General features: G+C 40.9%; 2 protein-coding genes across 2 annotated transcripts; one reads left to right on the top strand and one right to left on the bottom strand.

The window, feature by feature from the left end:
• Window positions 1-170: 170 nt before the first annotated feature.
• On the top strand, window positions 171-6,486 carry TRMT61B (tRNA methyltransferase 61B; the record flags this gene model as incomplete). Its single annotated transcript, XM_054290598.1, has 7 exons — window positions 171-683; window positions 789-891; window positions 3,362-3,552; window positions 4,789-4,880; window positions 5,285-5,520; window positions 6,099-6,179; window positions 6,361-6,486. Coding segments are annotated over 7 exons (1,260 nt in total), but the record flags the coding sequence as incomplete, so codon positions are not given.
• A 177-nt stretch (window positions 6,487-6,663) lies between these two features.
• SPDYA (speedy/RINGO cell cycle regulator family member A) lies at window positions 6,664-12,936 on the bottom strand. Its single transcript, XM_054290596.1, has 6 exons — window positions 12,708-12,936; window positions 11,632-11,690; window positions 11,295-11,380; window positions 9,516-9,687; window positions 8,321-8,612; window positions 6,664-6,755 (listed from the first exon to the last, which is right to left on the bottom strand). Exons 1-6 carry the CDS (start codon window positions 12,934-12,936, stop codon window positions 6,667-6,669), a joined length of 927 nt encoding a protein of 308 aa, XP_054146571.1. The 3' UTR covers window positions 6,664-6,666.
• Between the last annotated feature and the right edge of the window lie 5,102 nt (window positions 12,937-18,038).

Below are 18,038 nucleotides of genomic sequence, written 5' to 3'. Positions count from 1 at the left end.
ATCGGGGCGTGCGGCGCAGGCGCGCGGGGCGACGGTCGCGGAGGGGAGCCACGCCCCCTTTTCCCGCCCCCGGCCGCTCCATGAGGGCCTGGCGCGCGCTGCGCCAGGCGGCCGCCTCTTCATCCTCCTCCTCCTCCTCCTCCTCCTCCTCCTCCTCCTCCTCCTCCTCCTCTTCTTCTTCTTCTTCTTCTTCTTCTTCTTCTTTTCCTGCTGACGGGAAGCCTCGCAGGCGGGCATGGGAGACTTCGCTGTCGCCGCTGGAGCGGGTGAGGCGGCTGCTGCCGCCCGAGGAAGCGGCGGCGGTGGCGCGGGGCGCGGCGGCGGCAGCGCCGGAGCCGCCTCAGGCTCGCCCTGAAGAGGAGGAGGAGGAGGTGGCGATGGTTGCCCCCCGTCAAGCGCTGGCTGGGACGGCGCGTCCGCGCTCCGGCCCCTTCCGCGCCGGGGAGCTGGCGCTGGCGGAGGTGCCGAGGAAGAACAACTGGACGCTGAAGGTGCTGTGCCGGCTGGCGGCGGAGGCGGTGCTGAGCAGCCCCGGCGGGCTCCTGCCCCACCGCGACATCATCGGGCAGCTGCCCGGGCAGGTGCTGCGCACGTCGGCCGGCAGGCGGCTGCTGCTGAGGCGGCCCTCGCTGGACGAGTACGTGCTGCTCATGCCGCGGGGAGCCACCATCGCCTACCCCAAGGTACCGCTGGTGGCTGGCAGGTTGCTGGCCGAATCTCACCTTTAATTTCACCTTTAATAATATTAAAGCTTTAATAGTAACGTGCTATGGTTTTCTCGCTCGCAGGATATAAGTGCTCTATTAATGATGATGGATCTCCACCCAGGAGACACCGTGCTGGAAACTGGCAGCGGGTCTGGTGCTATGAGCTTGTTTCTGTCAAGAGCAGGTGAGAATCTGGCTTTAGACAACACGGTATTTATTTATTTCCTTCTCACAACTTGGGGTTTTTTTTGCCCAGATACTTTTGGTTCTTGTGGTCCTTACTGTTCAGCTCATGAAAGCTTTGCTGCAGTTCATGTATAGTTTGTTGATTTGAAGGAAAGTTATATCAGCACAGGGACTGCAAACCATTCTGACTGTGCTTAGAGGGCCGTAGTGTAAATGGTTACCAAAGGCCCTGCAGAAAGCTGTTTCAGCCATGCCTCAAGATCACTCAGCTGCAGCTGGTCTTGATATGTTGGGCCCAAGTTTCAAGGTCAGCAGTTGCACCTCTGCTTCCTCTCCATCCTTCTGCCTCCGATTGCTATTGCTTGGTTTCTTCTGATCATCTTTCTGGAATGAACTGGTGTTTGGGGTTTTTAATTCCATTGGGATTTTGAAGCTAGCGTGGGATTATCCTCAAAGCAAACATTGCTGCTGTAGGAGCTAGAAGCTGATGAAACAGAAGATGAAGATCAGCACTTCTCTCTCCATTTAGAGAGAGGGAAGGTAGGAGTCCTTAGCTTTCCCCAGCTTGCCCTTCAGGCAGACCCAGAACCCAAAGAGATGGAATACCTGCTACAGGCTAAGGCAAAACACAGCAGCTGATCTTTCTGCCCTGGGTATTCAGCCTACTGTGGCCATTTCATACAACAACACCTGAACTTGCCAATTATTCCTCTCATTTTTCAGTCTTGTCCAACACTTTTTTCTAGTCACTTTGATTTAGCTATAAATGGGCCAAGTTGGCAGAATCATTGGCATTAGCAGGCTGTTAACCCTATCCAGGGAAAGAGTGCAGTTGTTGTGTGCCAGATCAGCTCTGTTTTGAGGAGTGGGGAAAAGGTATGAAATTGCATTGCTATTTTCAAATTTATTGAATTTAAATTGGCACCAAATAGAGCCAGTTTTAGTCACAACTAAACACACTTTGGTGCTGACACAGAAATAAATAGATTTGATTTGATGGTTCCTAGTGGTGGCTGCTTTTGCCACCATTGAATACACAGCAGTGATACCCAAAAAGAGAAACAGCTGCTGTGTGGGTAAATGCTGGAATCCAAATCTAGTGGGCACCTTACCAATGTCCATGGAATTCTTTAATTTCCAAAATTCTTGTTGATTTAACAGATTTCATTCATCTCTTAATTGTTATTCCTTTTATATTTTATTTTCCATTCTTTCTTTAATAATTCCCAGAAACTGCTGACATGAAACAGGAGTTGAGAGAGTGGTATTTGTCATGACTTTAAGATCTTTGAGAACTGGAAAATATGATGTATGCAAATTGTATGTATCCTGTAGCTTCACAGTAATGAAGTTTTGCCTAGCTATTTCACCTTTTTCTTATTTTTAAAAAGCAGTTTCAAAAGTAGGAATTATTTTGAATTAGTGGGGGTAAAACTGACCCCCCCAGTGTGAGGAATTTAATTTTTCTGATGTTTCTAAACTGATAATCTAAAGTAACAAGGAGTTGGCACTGTGACTCTACAACTGCTTCAGGTGATCAAAGGCAACGTGCTGCAAACTTCTCTTTCTTACCAGCTGGTTCTGGCCTGTGTCTGATGTGGAGTGAGCTGGATCAAGGAGAAATCCATCCCTTCTTTTACTCAGTTATCTGAATGGATTTGCGGTGGGATCACATAGGTGTGGGAAGGGACCTGGTGACTTCAGACTGAAATGTCCTAGAAAGGCACAGAAGGGACCTGGGGAGCTGCTGCTTCCTGACAGCTACCTGCACCCATTCCAAAGTAGCAAGGAGAGAGATAGTGGTGGGATAGGCTTGAGGAATTGGAGTAATACAAATATGGAACAATACAGCAGTGCACACCCTGCTGTCTGCCTGCACAGCCTGGAAATGCATCCTGTATGAGAAACAGTGTACATTGGACTCATGGTAAATTTCAGAATAGTAAATTTAGACTTAATAATTTACTGCTGTTGCAGACAGTAACAGGAAACTTACACAAACCTGGTAAATAAAAGAGTACACTGGAAAATGTGTGTGTGTGGCTGAGATCAGTGAGCAGGTTCCTGTGAGCACTGGTGCAGCATTCCCAGCTGGTACCTCTGGTTGCTCTAGCAGAAGGATCTAGCAGGGGCCACAGATGCTCAACTTGTCTTTTGCTGCACGAGTGACTTCAGGAGAACATCTTGGAACAGTCTGTACTACCATAGCTACACTTTGTTTCATCTTTGCATTGATGGATTGCTGTCTGTGAAAGAACTGACATGGCACTTTTTCTGCATGTTTGTTTGAAATGTAAAGAAAACAAAGATTGTAATTGATTGTTTCATATGTGATAATTTCCCGAAGTGGCGATGGAAAGGTGTGCTTATGTTATAGACCATGGTTTCTGCTTTTGTTGGGTTTTTTCCCCAACTCCTTGTAACAGCAGTGTAAAGTGGTGAGTGGAGTGTGTTCTGTTTGTTTGCAGTTGGGCCCAAGGGCCGTGTTCTGAGTTATGAAATCAGAGAGGATCACCATAATTTAGCAAAGAAGAATTACAGGCACTGGCGCTCTGCGTGGGGAATCGGACACACGGACAAGTGGCCAGATAACGTGGAGTTCATTCTGAAGGACATTTCAGCAGCTGCTGCAGATCTGAAATCTGTAACACTTGATGCAGTGAGTGAATCCAAACAACTCCCCCATCTGACACCTGGCTGTTCTCCATCAATGAAAACCTCTAGTGCTCACACTCACAAGGGATTCCCATATCTAGTGTAACATGAGAAATAACACTCCAGGTCCTCATCAGTGAAAGAAACATTGTAATTTTTTTTGTCAGATACAAATGTTTTCAAGGTTCCAGTTACAGGTTGTCAAATGAAAGAGTGATAAAGCTGTACGATAGAAATATTACAATTAATTACTGCTGTCTTGTAAGCAAATACCAACTTGCTTTCTTGTATTTTTGAGAAACTGATATTTTCATGAGATACATATTTCAAACATTAAATTTCAGAAGAATACAGAACCTTATTTATATGCAACTATGTGACCACTTTTCCACCAGATATATAGAATGGACAATGTAACTACACCATAATTTAGAGAATGCTGTGGCTTGTTCTCCTGTCCTGCTTCTTTGTATCCAGATTTCCTAAAAGGAGTTTTGCTGAGGAAAATAGGTTGATGTTTACCATTCTTCCCTGTAAAGCTGACAAACTACTTACAACTACTTACTAAATGCTTTAAACAAATAGCAATTTTTAAAATGGTGCAAGCAAAGAAATATAAAACATAGCATAAAAATACCTTTTCAAAAATGTTTTAAGTAACAGTCCTGCAGGAAGGATCAGATATTCAGAATATCCCATTGTTCTACAATCTGAATATCCTATATACAGTATAGATATCCCATTGTTCTACAATCTGGATAGCTTCCTAGCAGAAAATGGGTAAATTGCCAAAGACACAAAATATTTTTAATCTTGAAATTACAGCAAGTTAGACATTGTGATCATAATGTCTTTTTATACATTTGAACAAACTTTTTTTTTTCACTTTTGAGAAATAGGTATTGAAATGTGTTAGTAAATGTAGTCTTTTAAAAGTTTTTATTACTGTCAGGATTATGTGATTTAATTATTAGGAGGCTTAACTTCCTACAGACCTACTTAGTTGGCCAAATGCTACTTGCTGTTTTAATAGAAATTCATTTGGAAGTAGAGAGGACTTCATTTTGTGTAGGTGCACCTCAGGTTTTGAGAGGCAGTGATAAAACTGGAGGCTGATTACACGCTGCTGTTGTATGCATCTCTTTTCCATGACCTTTTTTCCCCCCAGCATTGTTGTGTGTTACTCTGGTAGAGGTACATATGTTCTCCCAGTGTACATTAATATGTCTTTCTCTTGCAGGTAGTTCTGGACATGCTGGACCCTCAGTGTGCTCTGCCTGTTGTACACCCAAGCCTGAAACAAGGTGGGGTGTGTGCTGTGTACTTGGCAAAGTAAGTATTTCTTTCTGGCACCTTTACTCAGGCATTACCTGGCCTCAGTACAAAACCAAGCATCTTCTGAAATACACATCCAGCATTAATGAAATTGTTAACAAAGTTGGGATTTTCCCCATGTAACTTTCTTTGGGAGTTGTACTCAGTATAAATTACACTTGGCCAAACCCTTTGGCATCTGCCTGGGGCATGTTCTCATTCTGGTCAGTGAAGTTTGGCCTTTATGGCATCCTCAAAGTAACTGCACTGTTCTCCAATGCAGTAGTCAGGTTGCTCGTTTACCCTAAAACTGAAGGACTGGTGTAACCCCAAAGGTAAAGAATGTGCCAAAGTCAGTAGGACTGAAATTTTATGCTTTGAGTTTTCAAAATACTACTTTATCCTTTGCATTTCTTCAAAAGCATCACACAGGTTATTGAACTTTTAGACAGAATACGGAGCTGCAAGCTTCCCTTTTTGTGTGAAAGGATAATTGAGGTAACTCACAGGAGCTGGTCAGTACTCCCTGCTAAACTCAAGCATAACAAATCAAGCCAAGTGGTGGGAACTCAAGAAAATATTGAAGAACCACCTCCAAATGAATATGAAGAAATCCATATTCAGGATGAAGCAGTTCTTAAGAAGAGCGAATACAATGGTAAGGACTTCACTGCTGGTGAGATCCCCTATTACTGCACTTTGATGATCCAGTGCTTTTACCTAGGTCAGCTGAGAATAGGCAAGGACACCCTAGAACTTGTCAGGTTTAAAGAAGACTATTAATTGTTATTTAAGTTAAAATATCCTCCTAAAAATCTGGGCTAAAAAAATAAATTTCAATCTGCAATAAAGAGTGACTGCCCTTCTACTACTGTTCTCAAATTTTAGATTCTTAAGAAAATTCAGTTCTTTATGCTCACCACTAAGCTGCTTTAGAGGACCCTGATGGACTTAAGGATTCCTTAGGAGAAACAATGGCCAGTGAGCTCTGTTTTGGAATTATGCTGTTCTGGCAAATCCAAAAATGCTGCCATATATATATATTATATTTATATGACATGTAAATATATATACTGTATAGATCTGCAAAATGCAGGGTTCTGAATATTCTGATCGGTGACAACAAAAAAAATAAAACATATCAGGGAAAAATATTACATGTACATTGTCTACTCTAGGCTGCATGTAGGTCTTAAACTTGTGGGAACAAAATAAAAAGAAATGTCCTTCTCACAGAATCACTCAGTGCTGCTGCTGAAACAAACCACTCAATGCCTTACATTGCCCGACCATCCCATTGGCAGGAAGCTCATTCAGGTGAGACTTGGAAAAAGTTTATCTTAAATGTTTAGTGGTATTTTTATTTCAAATAAACCTTTTTTTTTTTTTTGTATTAGCATTTGGTATTTTCCTATATCATGAAACCCTAAAACTTATAATAATAAAATAATCATTGTGTATTGAAATACTAAAGTAGTAACTTTTGTTTTTTAATTAGCGTTCCTTACCAAGCTGAGAAAGTTTCAACCGCTGCTTTCTTGATGCTGCTGCCTCCTTAGCTGCTAATTTGAGTATTGTATCAGAATGAAATAAAACATAACAAAGTAGATGCTACATTTTGTAAGTTGTGTAACTTTTAAGCAATGACTGCTCTGATTTCTACCTTATATCAGGTTTGAAACACCAACTGTTATCCCACTATGTAAAGGGAAAAGTTTGAAGTGAATCATCACTTTTGGTGTTGTGATGCAGCCCAGGTTGTTCTGCAGATCACAGAATCTGTTTCTGTCTCATCAGGTGCACTTCATTCCCCATTGCTTGTAAACCAGTCCATAGACTTATCTTGATCCAGGGTGCTGCATGGTTGCCTTTTGCTGGACAGCCTCAGACAGTCTACCAGAAAGAGGGAGAAAAAATTTTAGTAACAAAATGAAGAATCAAAGGCTCTCCTTTGTAGTGAATACTTTGCTGGCTTCCAACTATAGGTTTCTTTAAGAACAAAGTTCTTAAAGCATAACTTTAAAGAGATACTGAAATTCACTGAATGTGTTCACTTGATAAAGCTGTGCTTATTTCAACATCAGAACAGTTGTTGACAGGCACAGCTTTGGTTCCCTTCCAGCACTCATGCTGCAAGTTGCCTGCTTATTTGTGAATAAGCTTCATATGAAGTATTTTCAAATGGTTGGAGGAAACACCATTTTTTCTGGCCCTTGTCAGAGATGAGAAGCCAGATCTCTCAAGTAAAAACAGACTTGAAGTCATTTTGGGTCTTTCCTGAGTAAGTGGTGATGTTTAACACATTAAATTATTAAGTTTTGTTTTGTAAACACCTGACTTGCTTTATATCTCAGGAAATAGTCAAATGCAATTTTTTTCCAAGTTGAGAATCATATTTGTACTAAAGCTGTCAAAAACAGTAACAAACTTACTGTAATGGTGAAAATTTGGATATTAATGAGAATACATGCAAATAAAATATACAGAGCTATAAATAACTACCTCTGTATTAGATAAGTATAGTAGGAACTCTGCACTGGTTAATTTCAGGAGAGTCTTTGCAGAGCTGAGGCCTTACCCAGATGCCTGAGGAAGTTTACATCTCAAGTGTGTTTAACTTCTACTAAATTTAATAATGGGCTTGCCCCACAGCTGCTGTATGTAACAGAGGGCCCTAATGCAAAGGCTGGGGATGCCATTGTGAGTAGATTGATGGGCAGAGATTCAATTATGTAAGCAATTCTTGCAATAAGATCTTGTTTTCTACTCATACCCCAGTATTAAAACAGTACTGTATAAATTGTCAACAAATCAGATACTTAGAGGAAAATGGACATTGTGATTTAACCTATGTCCAAACCCATACCACAAATGAGCATCCTGGCTTGTCTCAAAACATGCTCTCAGCAAGAACACTTTGACTCACTTTACACATACCAGTATTCTTATTGTTCCAGCCATAAAAAATCATTGAAAACAGGACTCTCAGTTTCTTTTAGAATGCAAGAATAGTAAATAATGCCTGAGTAGACTGGAATGCAGCTGAAATCTAACATAGTAGGTGAATGAAGAGACTCACTGTAAAGCACTTGGTAACTAAAGCATGCAGATATACTGAAATACTGAAATGTGCCCAAAATCTACCGTAGTAGGTGAAAGTAACATGAAGAGACTCAATGTAAAGCAGTTGGTAACTAAAGCATGCAAATATACTGAAATACTGAAATGTGCCCAACATCTACTGTAGTAGGTGAAAGTAACATGAAGAGACTCAATGTAAAGCAGTTGGTGCTTCCAGGAAATCAGGATACACTATGTGAAAATGAATCCATGAGGGTAAAAGCACAGTTCTGCTGAGGTGTAATAGGGAGGGACAAAGCAGTTCCTGCAGCACTCAGAAGGGCAAGTATGGAAAATTATTCACAGCATTTTCCTATACCATGAAACGCACACCATACCTTGGGCTTTATGAGAAGGAGAGTCGATGAACATTTTGTCAGTGGCAAAGGCGTCCTTTGATTTCTGGGAGGAGTGCAGGTCCATCATCTCCAGCGTGTCGGTGGAGGAGGAGGAGGATGACAATCCCAGCCGTACAAACCTGCCCTTCTTCCCGCACAGCAGGCAGTCTGTGGGGGTGGCGCTGGGGCCCCGGGGCAGCTGCACCTGATCCTCATAACTCCTGAGGGCGCCGCTGTGCTGCACCGAGCGCTCTCGCTGCCAGATGTAGTGTGTTGGAGCGATGGCCATCACCTGTGGGAACAGCCATGGCGGCATCAGGAACAGCAAACATGATGGGGAAACACACAGCTGAAAACTGGATCCAGTTAGGGTATGGCAGGGAATTAACCTAGCTGAAATGGGCATCATCTCTTATCTGTCTCACTGTCCTTAGGCAGGGGGAAGTAATCCTGATACAGTCAGGTGTGGAAACATCCCAGCTTCCAGCCCTGTATGTTCACGTGTCATCACAAACAGCAGCTCATGTGGGGGTGTTGGACACAAGATGGTCACTTTGGCCAGCTCCAAACATGAGCTGCAGTGTTCATCATCACTGAAATAACAACAGTGGAAAGCTGGGAGGGTGTGCAAGGAAAAGCATCCTGCACTCGCCTTGTTCCTTGTGCTTTTCCCATAGCATCTAATCCCATCCCCAGAAATGGGCCTCTAGAGTAAATGGGAGATTTGATTTTCCACCATCTGGAAGTAAACATTATGTACTTAGAGCATGACAAGGGTTTTTCCAGATACACACTTCACCTGAAAAGTGAGAAATATATTTTTTCCTTATAAATTGTAAAGCACACAAAATTATTTCTAAAGTGGATGAAGTGAAACAAATTAAGGTAGATTTTAAATAAAAAATATATTTGCACAAAGCAAATACTAGTCAATAGAAGCTTCAATTTTAACAGTAGTGCAATATAAGATATTCTAGTTTACTTAAAAAACACTGTTTCAAATAATGTATTTTAAATGGAGAAGGAAAAACTATGGAGGATAAATAGACCATTACGTTTTAGCAGCATCTTTTCTTTCCCATGGGTTGTCTGTTTACTTTAGGGAAGAAACTAAGTTAGCTGTACAGAGCTAAATTGCAAGCTGGTGTTACTTGTTGTGATTTCAGCATCTACAATATGAAATCTCCCTCCCTACCTCTTCACAGCAGCGTCTGCTTACAATAGCCCTGTAGTCAATTCTACTCCAAAGCTGATCTCTTAACTTTAGGAAATCAGGGAACAGCTTTCTCCAGGCTTTGCCCAAAGCCCATGGGAAAATTTCATACTTTGCTTCTTCATTGTCTTCTTCAACTGTGTTTGCCAGATACCTTTAAATATATATATGTTTATGTTTGTAAACACTATTCAATCTTATAGCACTATATTAGAATGATTTCTAACATAAAGTAACAGCTATGTTGCAGTGGTTCTTTTTTCTAGTATTGTGAGGAAAAAACCCTAACAAAATACAGCCTACTCTCTGGAATACAGTATTTTCTTAATTAGTTCCATATGCATCCTTTGGGTAAAAAACCCAAGCTTCTATAGAAATTGTTTTACCCTTGAGTTTCCTAAATTAATAGATAAGCAAGAACTAATACATCCTGACATCCTTCTCCAAGCTGGCAAGAAACCCTTCAATAAAATGAACAATTTCTGACTGATGCTTTAAATTCTTTAAATAAGGCTTAAAACTCTCCTGTGAATTCTTAAACTCTTCACTTTTTACTTTATGGATTTTAGCTATTCTTGGAAAATTACATTGCTCATATTAAATTATGAGCAAACAACTAAATACAGGTCTACCTTTAGTTAGAAATGCAAAACTTACTTTTTTAATGTCTCTGTTCTTCCCTTTGTTCACTACTTAGTTACTTTTAGTTTTAAATTGTCTTCTCAGACAACAGGAAAATGTTTATTTCCTCTGGACCCACCTGATACTAAACTCCTGTAAATCACACTTGAAAAATTAGGACTTTTGGTCTCCTCCCCAATATTCTCACTTGCTCCTGACCCCAATAGTCTCTCTAGTCCCAGTCTCACCAGACTCTCTGTCCCCCTCTAATCCTTTCACTGTTCTGGCCTGGCTTTTCCCCCTTCAGGGGGGTCAGAGAGCTCCCTCCTCCATGCTCTGTGGGTGTCACCCACAGCACCAGTGACAGCAGAAAGAACAGCCACCTTTGCCCCTGCACTAGTGTGCAAATCAGAGCATCTGAGAAGCCATGGAACAAAAGATAACCTGAGCACCATAGCACTTAAAAATAAAAAAAAAAATGCAGAACACTCTGCAGATATAGCCAAATAGAGAGGGTTATGTAGGCCTGGATTACTGATTCCACCACTGTTTCAAAGCATAGGCATTTTACAACTGTTAAAAAAAGTTCAAAGAAATTCTCTAGCAATGTTTTTACAGTTGATTTAAATATATTGACAGAAACTTGAATAACAATTTACTCCTGAGATGCCATGGTGAAATGTTTTGCTACAAATGCCCTAAAGGCTGGCAAAGATATGAAATAGGGTTTTATATGAGCACCTGGCAGCCACATACATGTTGCTGTGTATTGTCCTGCAAATATTTCTTGTAATGCTTTAAAAAGCTCCCAGATTCAGTTTGGTGGGCAGAATGCCACTGTGTGTATCACTGCAGCCATGCAAGCAAGCCCTGCCTGCTGCTCAAGCTTGTCCCATCTCAGGAAGAACAGTGACTTTGCACTGGTTATGTACAGTGTGTAGATTATCACAGAACCTCAGAATGGTCTGGGTGGGAAGGGACAGCCCCCCTGCCACCCCCTGGGGATGCCACCCCCTCCCTAGATCAGGTTGTTTGTGTATTCCTCAAGGAAGTCTCATCACCTATTATAGTTATAAGTGTCAGAAAGAAATACAATGCAAAGTTTATTCTAATGAAACCAGATAATTTTAAAGTACTTACAGAGCCACAAAGAAATTGATTCTGGTATGCTCGCTTGGTGTGAAGTTAGCTCTCTTGAAATAAACGAAAGTCATTGCCAAGAGATACTGTTTTAAAATGTAAAATGAAGTATCAATGTGTTACTTAGATACAGTATTTCCTACATCGATTCACACATCTTGCACCAAGATATTTTCATCATTTTTAACAATGAGGAAAGCATGAATTAAGTTTCTTGAAACTTCCACGTGAAACCATTAGAAAAAGATGTTCTGTATTTGCATTAAAGTATCAAGTAATGAAGGGCAGATTTCTCACCCAATGAATGTTCTGTTAACTGAGAAGGAAATACACTTACCTTGTCTGCAATTTCACAGCAACAGTCCATCCAAAGGAAGTCTTGGATTAGATCATCATCTGTAACAAGAGAAAGCTGTAGCATTTCAAACACCAAAACTGTTTGTGTCAGCAGGTATTTATAAATAAATAGCAGATGGTCTTTCATTAAACCAAATGAAAGAAAAGAAGCTAGACCAGCCAGCAGGAAACAGAGAAACTGCTCCCTACTGCAGTAGGAGAGGTTCAGGTGTGAAAAAAGCTTACATGACAAAAGGAAACAAACTCTACCAGAAAGGCAAGGTGGAAAATCTGGTGGCTGCATTTCATCCATTCTCAGTAACAGCAGGTGAAGGTGAAAAATAACCAGTATTTTTTCCTATTTGCACCATTTCTTCCTGCATTACATGCTTCCAGGTGATAGCACACCATTATTTCAGAGGAACTGCTGAGAATCCTGCACCTTCATTACCTGGCAGCCTTTATAGGGCAATACTTGCTTATTTTTGGTCAGTGCTTCACTGTCCATGAACATGTACTGTAATTACCAGCAGCTCTCTCTCATTCACTTCTGTATTTAAGGGTCCAATAAAAACCAGCTGTAATCTTCCACTATTACTTAATGTCTTTGCTAAATTAAATAAATACAAAACTTCATGTGAAAGAGATACAAATAAAGAAGAGGTGCTCCAACTCCTTAGATCATTCCACTTCTTCCCCCAGAAGTTTATTCCCACAGTAAAGAACACATTTAACAGACAAGGAGTCCTTTTTTTAAGCTTTGTGTAAAACAAGATGCACATTGTTTTACATGTATTTGTTGAAATACAAGAGAAAATAGTAAGAAAAATTATCATAAAATAAAAAGTAGCAAACCACCTTGGTTTCATTTGTAATTTAAGAAAGATACTTTTCATCAATTTGGTAGCCCTTGTATTTTTAACTTAAGGATTAAATATTTCTATAGCAAACTATAACACCAAAACATTTTGATAAAGAATTGCCATTACTCTCAATGTGAAAAGCACTCTCAAAACTCCTGAGCTCATAAAACATTCTGTTCAGTCAATTCATTCATATCTCACATTATTAACCTACCAAATAATTTAAAGAAAGATGTCATTTCCTGACGCTGAATAACTAGGCATGGTCCCTTTGGACATTTATATTTCTGACTAGGAACCCCTTTTTCACAATTTCCTTGATGGTCTTTAAAAGCAGGTCTCTTTAGTCTAGTAAGTTTTTTTTGCTGATGTGATCTGGATGCACTCGATTTTACATGAACAGTGACAGTGGGAGGTGTCTGACACACCAGATTGTGTTTCATTTCGTTTAGCAAAGGTTCCTGTTAAAGAAATAAGAAGAAATTAACTACAAAATTAGTCAGTTTCAGCACTAGTACATTTCTTTTGTTCACATGAACTTTCAGTTCAACTTCTGTCAGATGATGCAAAATTCATTTTATCAGTACTGATTATCTAAGTTTTGTGCCCTGAGACAGCCAACTAAATCAGAGTTCTTTGATTTAGTTCTAATTTTATAAAGCTTTATTTTTTCCCAGTAGATGGAGCCTTCAATTTTGCTTTTTCCAATCAACTTTGGAAAATGGGAAAAGAGCCTTTCCAGGAAAAGCTGCTGTTTGTCAGAGCCTTGTAGCTGCACACACTTCCTTAGATCTACCAAAAAACCTGTGTTCTCACCCTCCAATTTGTGATTGTCTTTTTTTTTAAGGAATATTAATAGAACTAACGCAGCAGAACTGTGATTGAGCCATGTTGATTGATTAAAATCAAGTCTTGAGCTCCTAATTGCCCTTGGGAATTAATCTTATCCCTCACGCTGGACATACCCTGAAGGCACAGGCAAGGAAACCAACATACCTGTGGTGTTTGTAACCGTAAATGTGAGGGGATATCAAAGGGACAGTGAGCACGGGTATTTTTGGCGGGACGTATTAAATGTATTTAAGCCTTCGGAGGGTCTCCCGGCAGGGGGCTGTCAGAGGCTGGCTCACCGCAGCCTACCTGGCTCCCCAGCTCTTGGGTGGCTGCCGCATGAGCACGGAAGGGCCCTGAGGGGAGGCGGCGCTCTCGGCTCCCGCCGCCACAACCCAAAGCCACCCCGGCCCCTGTCCGCCTCCCTCAGCCCCTGTCCCTTCCCTCACGCCTTCGCGCCTCGAGTGGCGCCTCTCGCAGCCAATCAGCGTGGGCCGCGCACCTCCCCAGCCAATCGGACGGCGTGTCGCTCTCTCTTCCTGCCCCTCCTGTTGGCGCCCGTGGCCCGGCAGCCAATGGGAGCGGGGCACCGCGGGGGCACCTCCTGCTCGCCTCGCCGCCCGGTCAGGGCTGCCTGGGGGCTCTGAGAGCGCTCCCTTCCCTTCCCTTCCCTTCCCTTCACCACTTTTAGCGTAGGCTTAGATTAGATGTTAGGCAGAAATTCTTCTCTCTGGGAGTGGTGCCCACGCATAAGTTGCCCAGAGGAGCTGTGGATGCTCCATCCCTGGAAGTGTTCAAGACCAGGCTGGATGGGGCTCTGAACAACCTGCTCTAGTGGGAAGTGTCCCACCCTGCCCATGGAATGAGATGATCTTTAAGGTCCCTTCCAACCCACATCATTCTGTGATTCTATGATTAAAACATCTCCCCAGACTGATAAACGTGTCCCCAGGAGAGATGGGACACGAAGGAGAAGGGATACCTGACTCTAAAGATCATTAAATATAGAGGTGCAGGATACCCTGCTGCTACCTTCCTACAGGGGCAATTAATGCAATTACTCTAAGGCAGTCTATTGAAATGTAACAACAGGAACGAAAAAATCCCTTTGCTAATAAGATTCAGTGTGAAATCTTACTGTTGCCTTTTCTTAGAAAAGCTAAAGATTTATCCTAGGAAGATGGCAAGACATACATCCATTTTCACTGTTTCCCCCTGCTCAGGCCAATTAAAGTGTAAGTGGCCTCGTTTGTTATGGTAATTAGAAGAGAGGCCTCTTTACACCTTCCTCATCTTCTATTAATAATTTGCTAAATTATTTACATGCTCTGAGTTAGATTCAGGGAAAGATCATGCCAAGTTTCTGATCAGGGAGAGAGATAAGAAACATACCAAGTGGTAAATGTACCAACAACATCTCTGTATGGAACAGGCTGAGGGGTGGGGACAATGCCAAATCAATACCAAATACATCAGCAGGGCGAAGTCTGTTTCTTTGAGATTCTCTCTTGGACACGTATTCACAGTGAGCAGTTACTTACATTAATTGTTCTCTTTTTATTTTTTTTTATATTACTTTTCATCAAGAAAGTCGAAGCACTCATCAATTGATAACTGTGTAAAACAGAGGAAGGGCAAGTTATAAAAACTTCCACATAACCATCTTAATCTTTAAAACCAGGAAAAAAAATCTTCTTTTTTATTCCCTATTGCAAAGCATGAAGCTGCAATGATAATTGTGACATGCATACTTCCTTATTCTTTACACCTTTACGTCAATAAAAAGTGACTTACAGTGTCAATCTTTACCCACACAGAGCTTCCTGTAGGTCTCCCACTTCTGAAATAATTTTTGAGCTGGTGGTTCTGCAACAAAATATTAAAAGACTTATTTTTTCACTCAAAAATCTGTCACAAGCAAGTCACTGAACAGGTACTGTGACTCTTCCAGCAGTGTATTGTCCCCAGCCTGCCAGGACTCGGGTCCTGCCCTGATTCAGAACATTGCACAACACTGGATCAGACCCTTGGGGAAACTGAACCTGTGAGAGGGAGCTGTGAGGATGTCTGGGACCCTGTCTTCCTTCCCTTGCAGGACTCTGCAGCCCGAGGTAGGGATGAGATGGAGATGACTCAAGGATTCAACGTGGAAACATTATGGAAAAACATCAACATAGAAGGGCTGATCCCTGAACCCATAAAGAACCAGAGAATAAAGAACCAGAACTTTACCTGACTCTGTAGTGGAATTAACTGGTTCCCAACTTTGCTTTTTATTAACTACAATTTTCAGAAGATTGTTGAACAATTCATCCAAGAATACTGGGTAGAATGGATGGAGCTTTTGGACTTCCAAGCCGCTTGTTGGACATCAGGGAGCGCTGTTTCACCACCAGCGATTTGAACCGAGACAAAGCAGCGTTTGTTAAACGGGGTTTCACGCTGTACCTCTTTCCTAACCCTTCCTGTAGGTGTCCTTAAATCAGTTTAGCCACTCTTCATCTCTATATGTAATCACAGTTTGAAATTACATTTTTAATATATACCAATTTTTATATATCTTTATATTTATGTATTTGCATTTATATTTATATATTTATTTCTATATGAATTTATAAATAATTTTATATAAATATGTGCATATCTTGTTTTATTTGACATAATATTTCTATGACTAAAATTACTAAGACCTGGGCTTGAAAGACCTGGGATCCTTACAAAATCTTATTTCTGGAAAAAACAATAATTCGACATATAAAAATATATAAAATAAAATATAATAATTTGAAATATACACTGAATAAAAATTTTATATATACACTGGGAAAAAATATTCTAAATATACACTGAAACTCCATTATGAGATATATAGTTATATACTTGTCCAGAATTTGGTCCAAAAAGGCAGCTGCAGAGCAGTTTGATTCCTTTAAATAAAAAAAGGACTTAAAGTTTTTTCAGTGAATGAGTTGTTTACAGATAGATCAGGAAGAATCACTGAGGAAAAATACTGGGATAGTATTTTTAAAAATTACATTTAGGATATAGATACTTTTTTCAGATTTTTATATTTTTGAAATGTCTTTGGCCTCTGATATCCTTTTCAGTGAACTTTTTTTTTTTTTTCCTTAAGAAAGATAATACAGGTAAAACTCCTGGTATTTATTTTCAAACAAAATAATGAAGAACCACCATTGATTCTTATAAATACAGATCATTATCCCAAATAAAATATGTATTTTTCGATTAGAGATTTTTCCTACTTCCTGCGGAGCACAAAATAGGAAAAAAACCCCTCTTCCCTGTAGAGATGACTGCTGATCCTGCTGGGGGAACCTGCCTGGCCTCTCAGTCAAACACATTTTAAAGGAAATGCTCATGGATTGAGAGCTCCATTCCCAAAGACCCATTGTGAAACTGAAACACACATCTAAAAAGCAAATTTTGAACATGAGGGGAATTCTTTCAGAGTAAAGGGTGTAGCAAGTAACAGGATTAAAGTAAAGAGGAACAGATGAACCACCTGAACCCACATCTGTCACCAGAAACCTGTTTCATATGTGGGAAGGGAGAGGAAGGATTTAGATGAGTTGTGAGAAACAAACTTTTAGGGCAAATCAAGGTGCCTGAACCAGGACTAAGCATAACAGACTGAACACATTTTACCAGTTTGCTACTGGAGCAAGTCAGCAAGGATACTGGAAAGGTGCCTTGCAGTTAAATCCTTGTTTTTGACAAAGTTACAATATGATTAAAATTAAAAGTAGTTCAGTGCCACTAAAGTATATGTCACTGATGGAATGAATGGGCAGGAAAATTGTTTCCAGCTTTGTTTACTAGAAAAGAACATCTGAGCATACAGCATTGTCTAATATTTAAGTACCAGAACAGCTGTAGTTATTCTCAGCTACTGAGAAACTCAGGAGCAGCTCTAAGGAAAAAATGATTTGGAAATCAGGCAGTGCACAAGGAGAGTGGTGACTAGGCTAACAGAGCAAGAGGTAAAGGAAAGTGGAGGCTGCCAGCAAACACAGTGCATGTTTAAACATGCTGCTCCTGCATGCTGCAAAACAGCCAAGCTGAAAATCTCCATAAATCTCCAGGGACATGAGTTTGAACTTGTTCATTCCTACTGTAAATAGACTGATACATCCTGTAAGAACTTAACTAATTCCAAGCAGACAGGGGAAGCCTTTAAGATTTATTTTTAAGGATTGGCATCTGTATGCTGGTTGTAAATGAAACAAAGTAGTCTTAACTGAAGAGTTGCAATTTCTCCGTAAAACTAAATAGATTATAGAGACTACATTAGGCCTTCACCACCATGTCACAAAAGATGAATGATACCTCTCAACATCAGTAACTCAAAACTAGCCATGCATATTTTACATTACAGGGAAAGGAGATGACCTGCAGTGTTTTCTTTTAGATGTTTCTGAACGTTCTGACTTCATCCACCACATTCTAAGTATTTTTTAGCCACTGAAGATTGCATTTTGGATTTGCAAGTATTTAATAACCATGGCTATATTTGTTACCCATGCCGTTTCTTCATGCTGAATTGTGCAAAGAGCCTTAATACACAGGACTCCTCTCTACCCCCATGGCCCTGGAGCCATTTGTTCCAGCTGCCAGGAGCAGGAGGCTTCCTGAGAGGCAGGTGCAGGAGCCAGGAGCACATGGAGACAGGTGCAGGAGCCAGGAGCAGGTGTGT

The sequence above is a fragment of the Melozone crissalis genome, unplaced genomic scaffold (genome assembly GCF_028551555.1).
Source record: "Melozone crissalis strain CALT ecotype California unplaced genomic scaffold, PUWL_Pcris_2 ptg000081l_1, whole genome shotgun sequence".
Lineage (NCBI taxonomy): Eukaryota > Metazoa > Chordata > Aves > Passeriformes > Passerellidae > Melozone > Melozone crissalis.
This window is presented reverse-complemented; position numbering and strand designations above follow the sequence as displayed.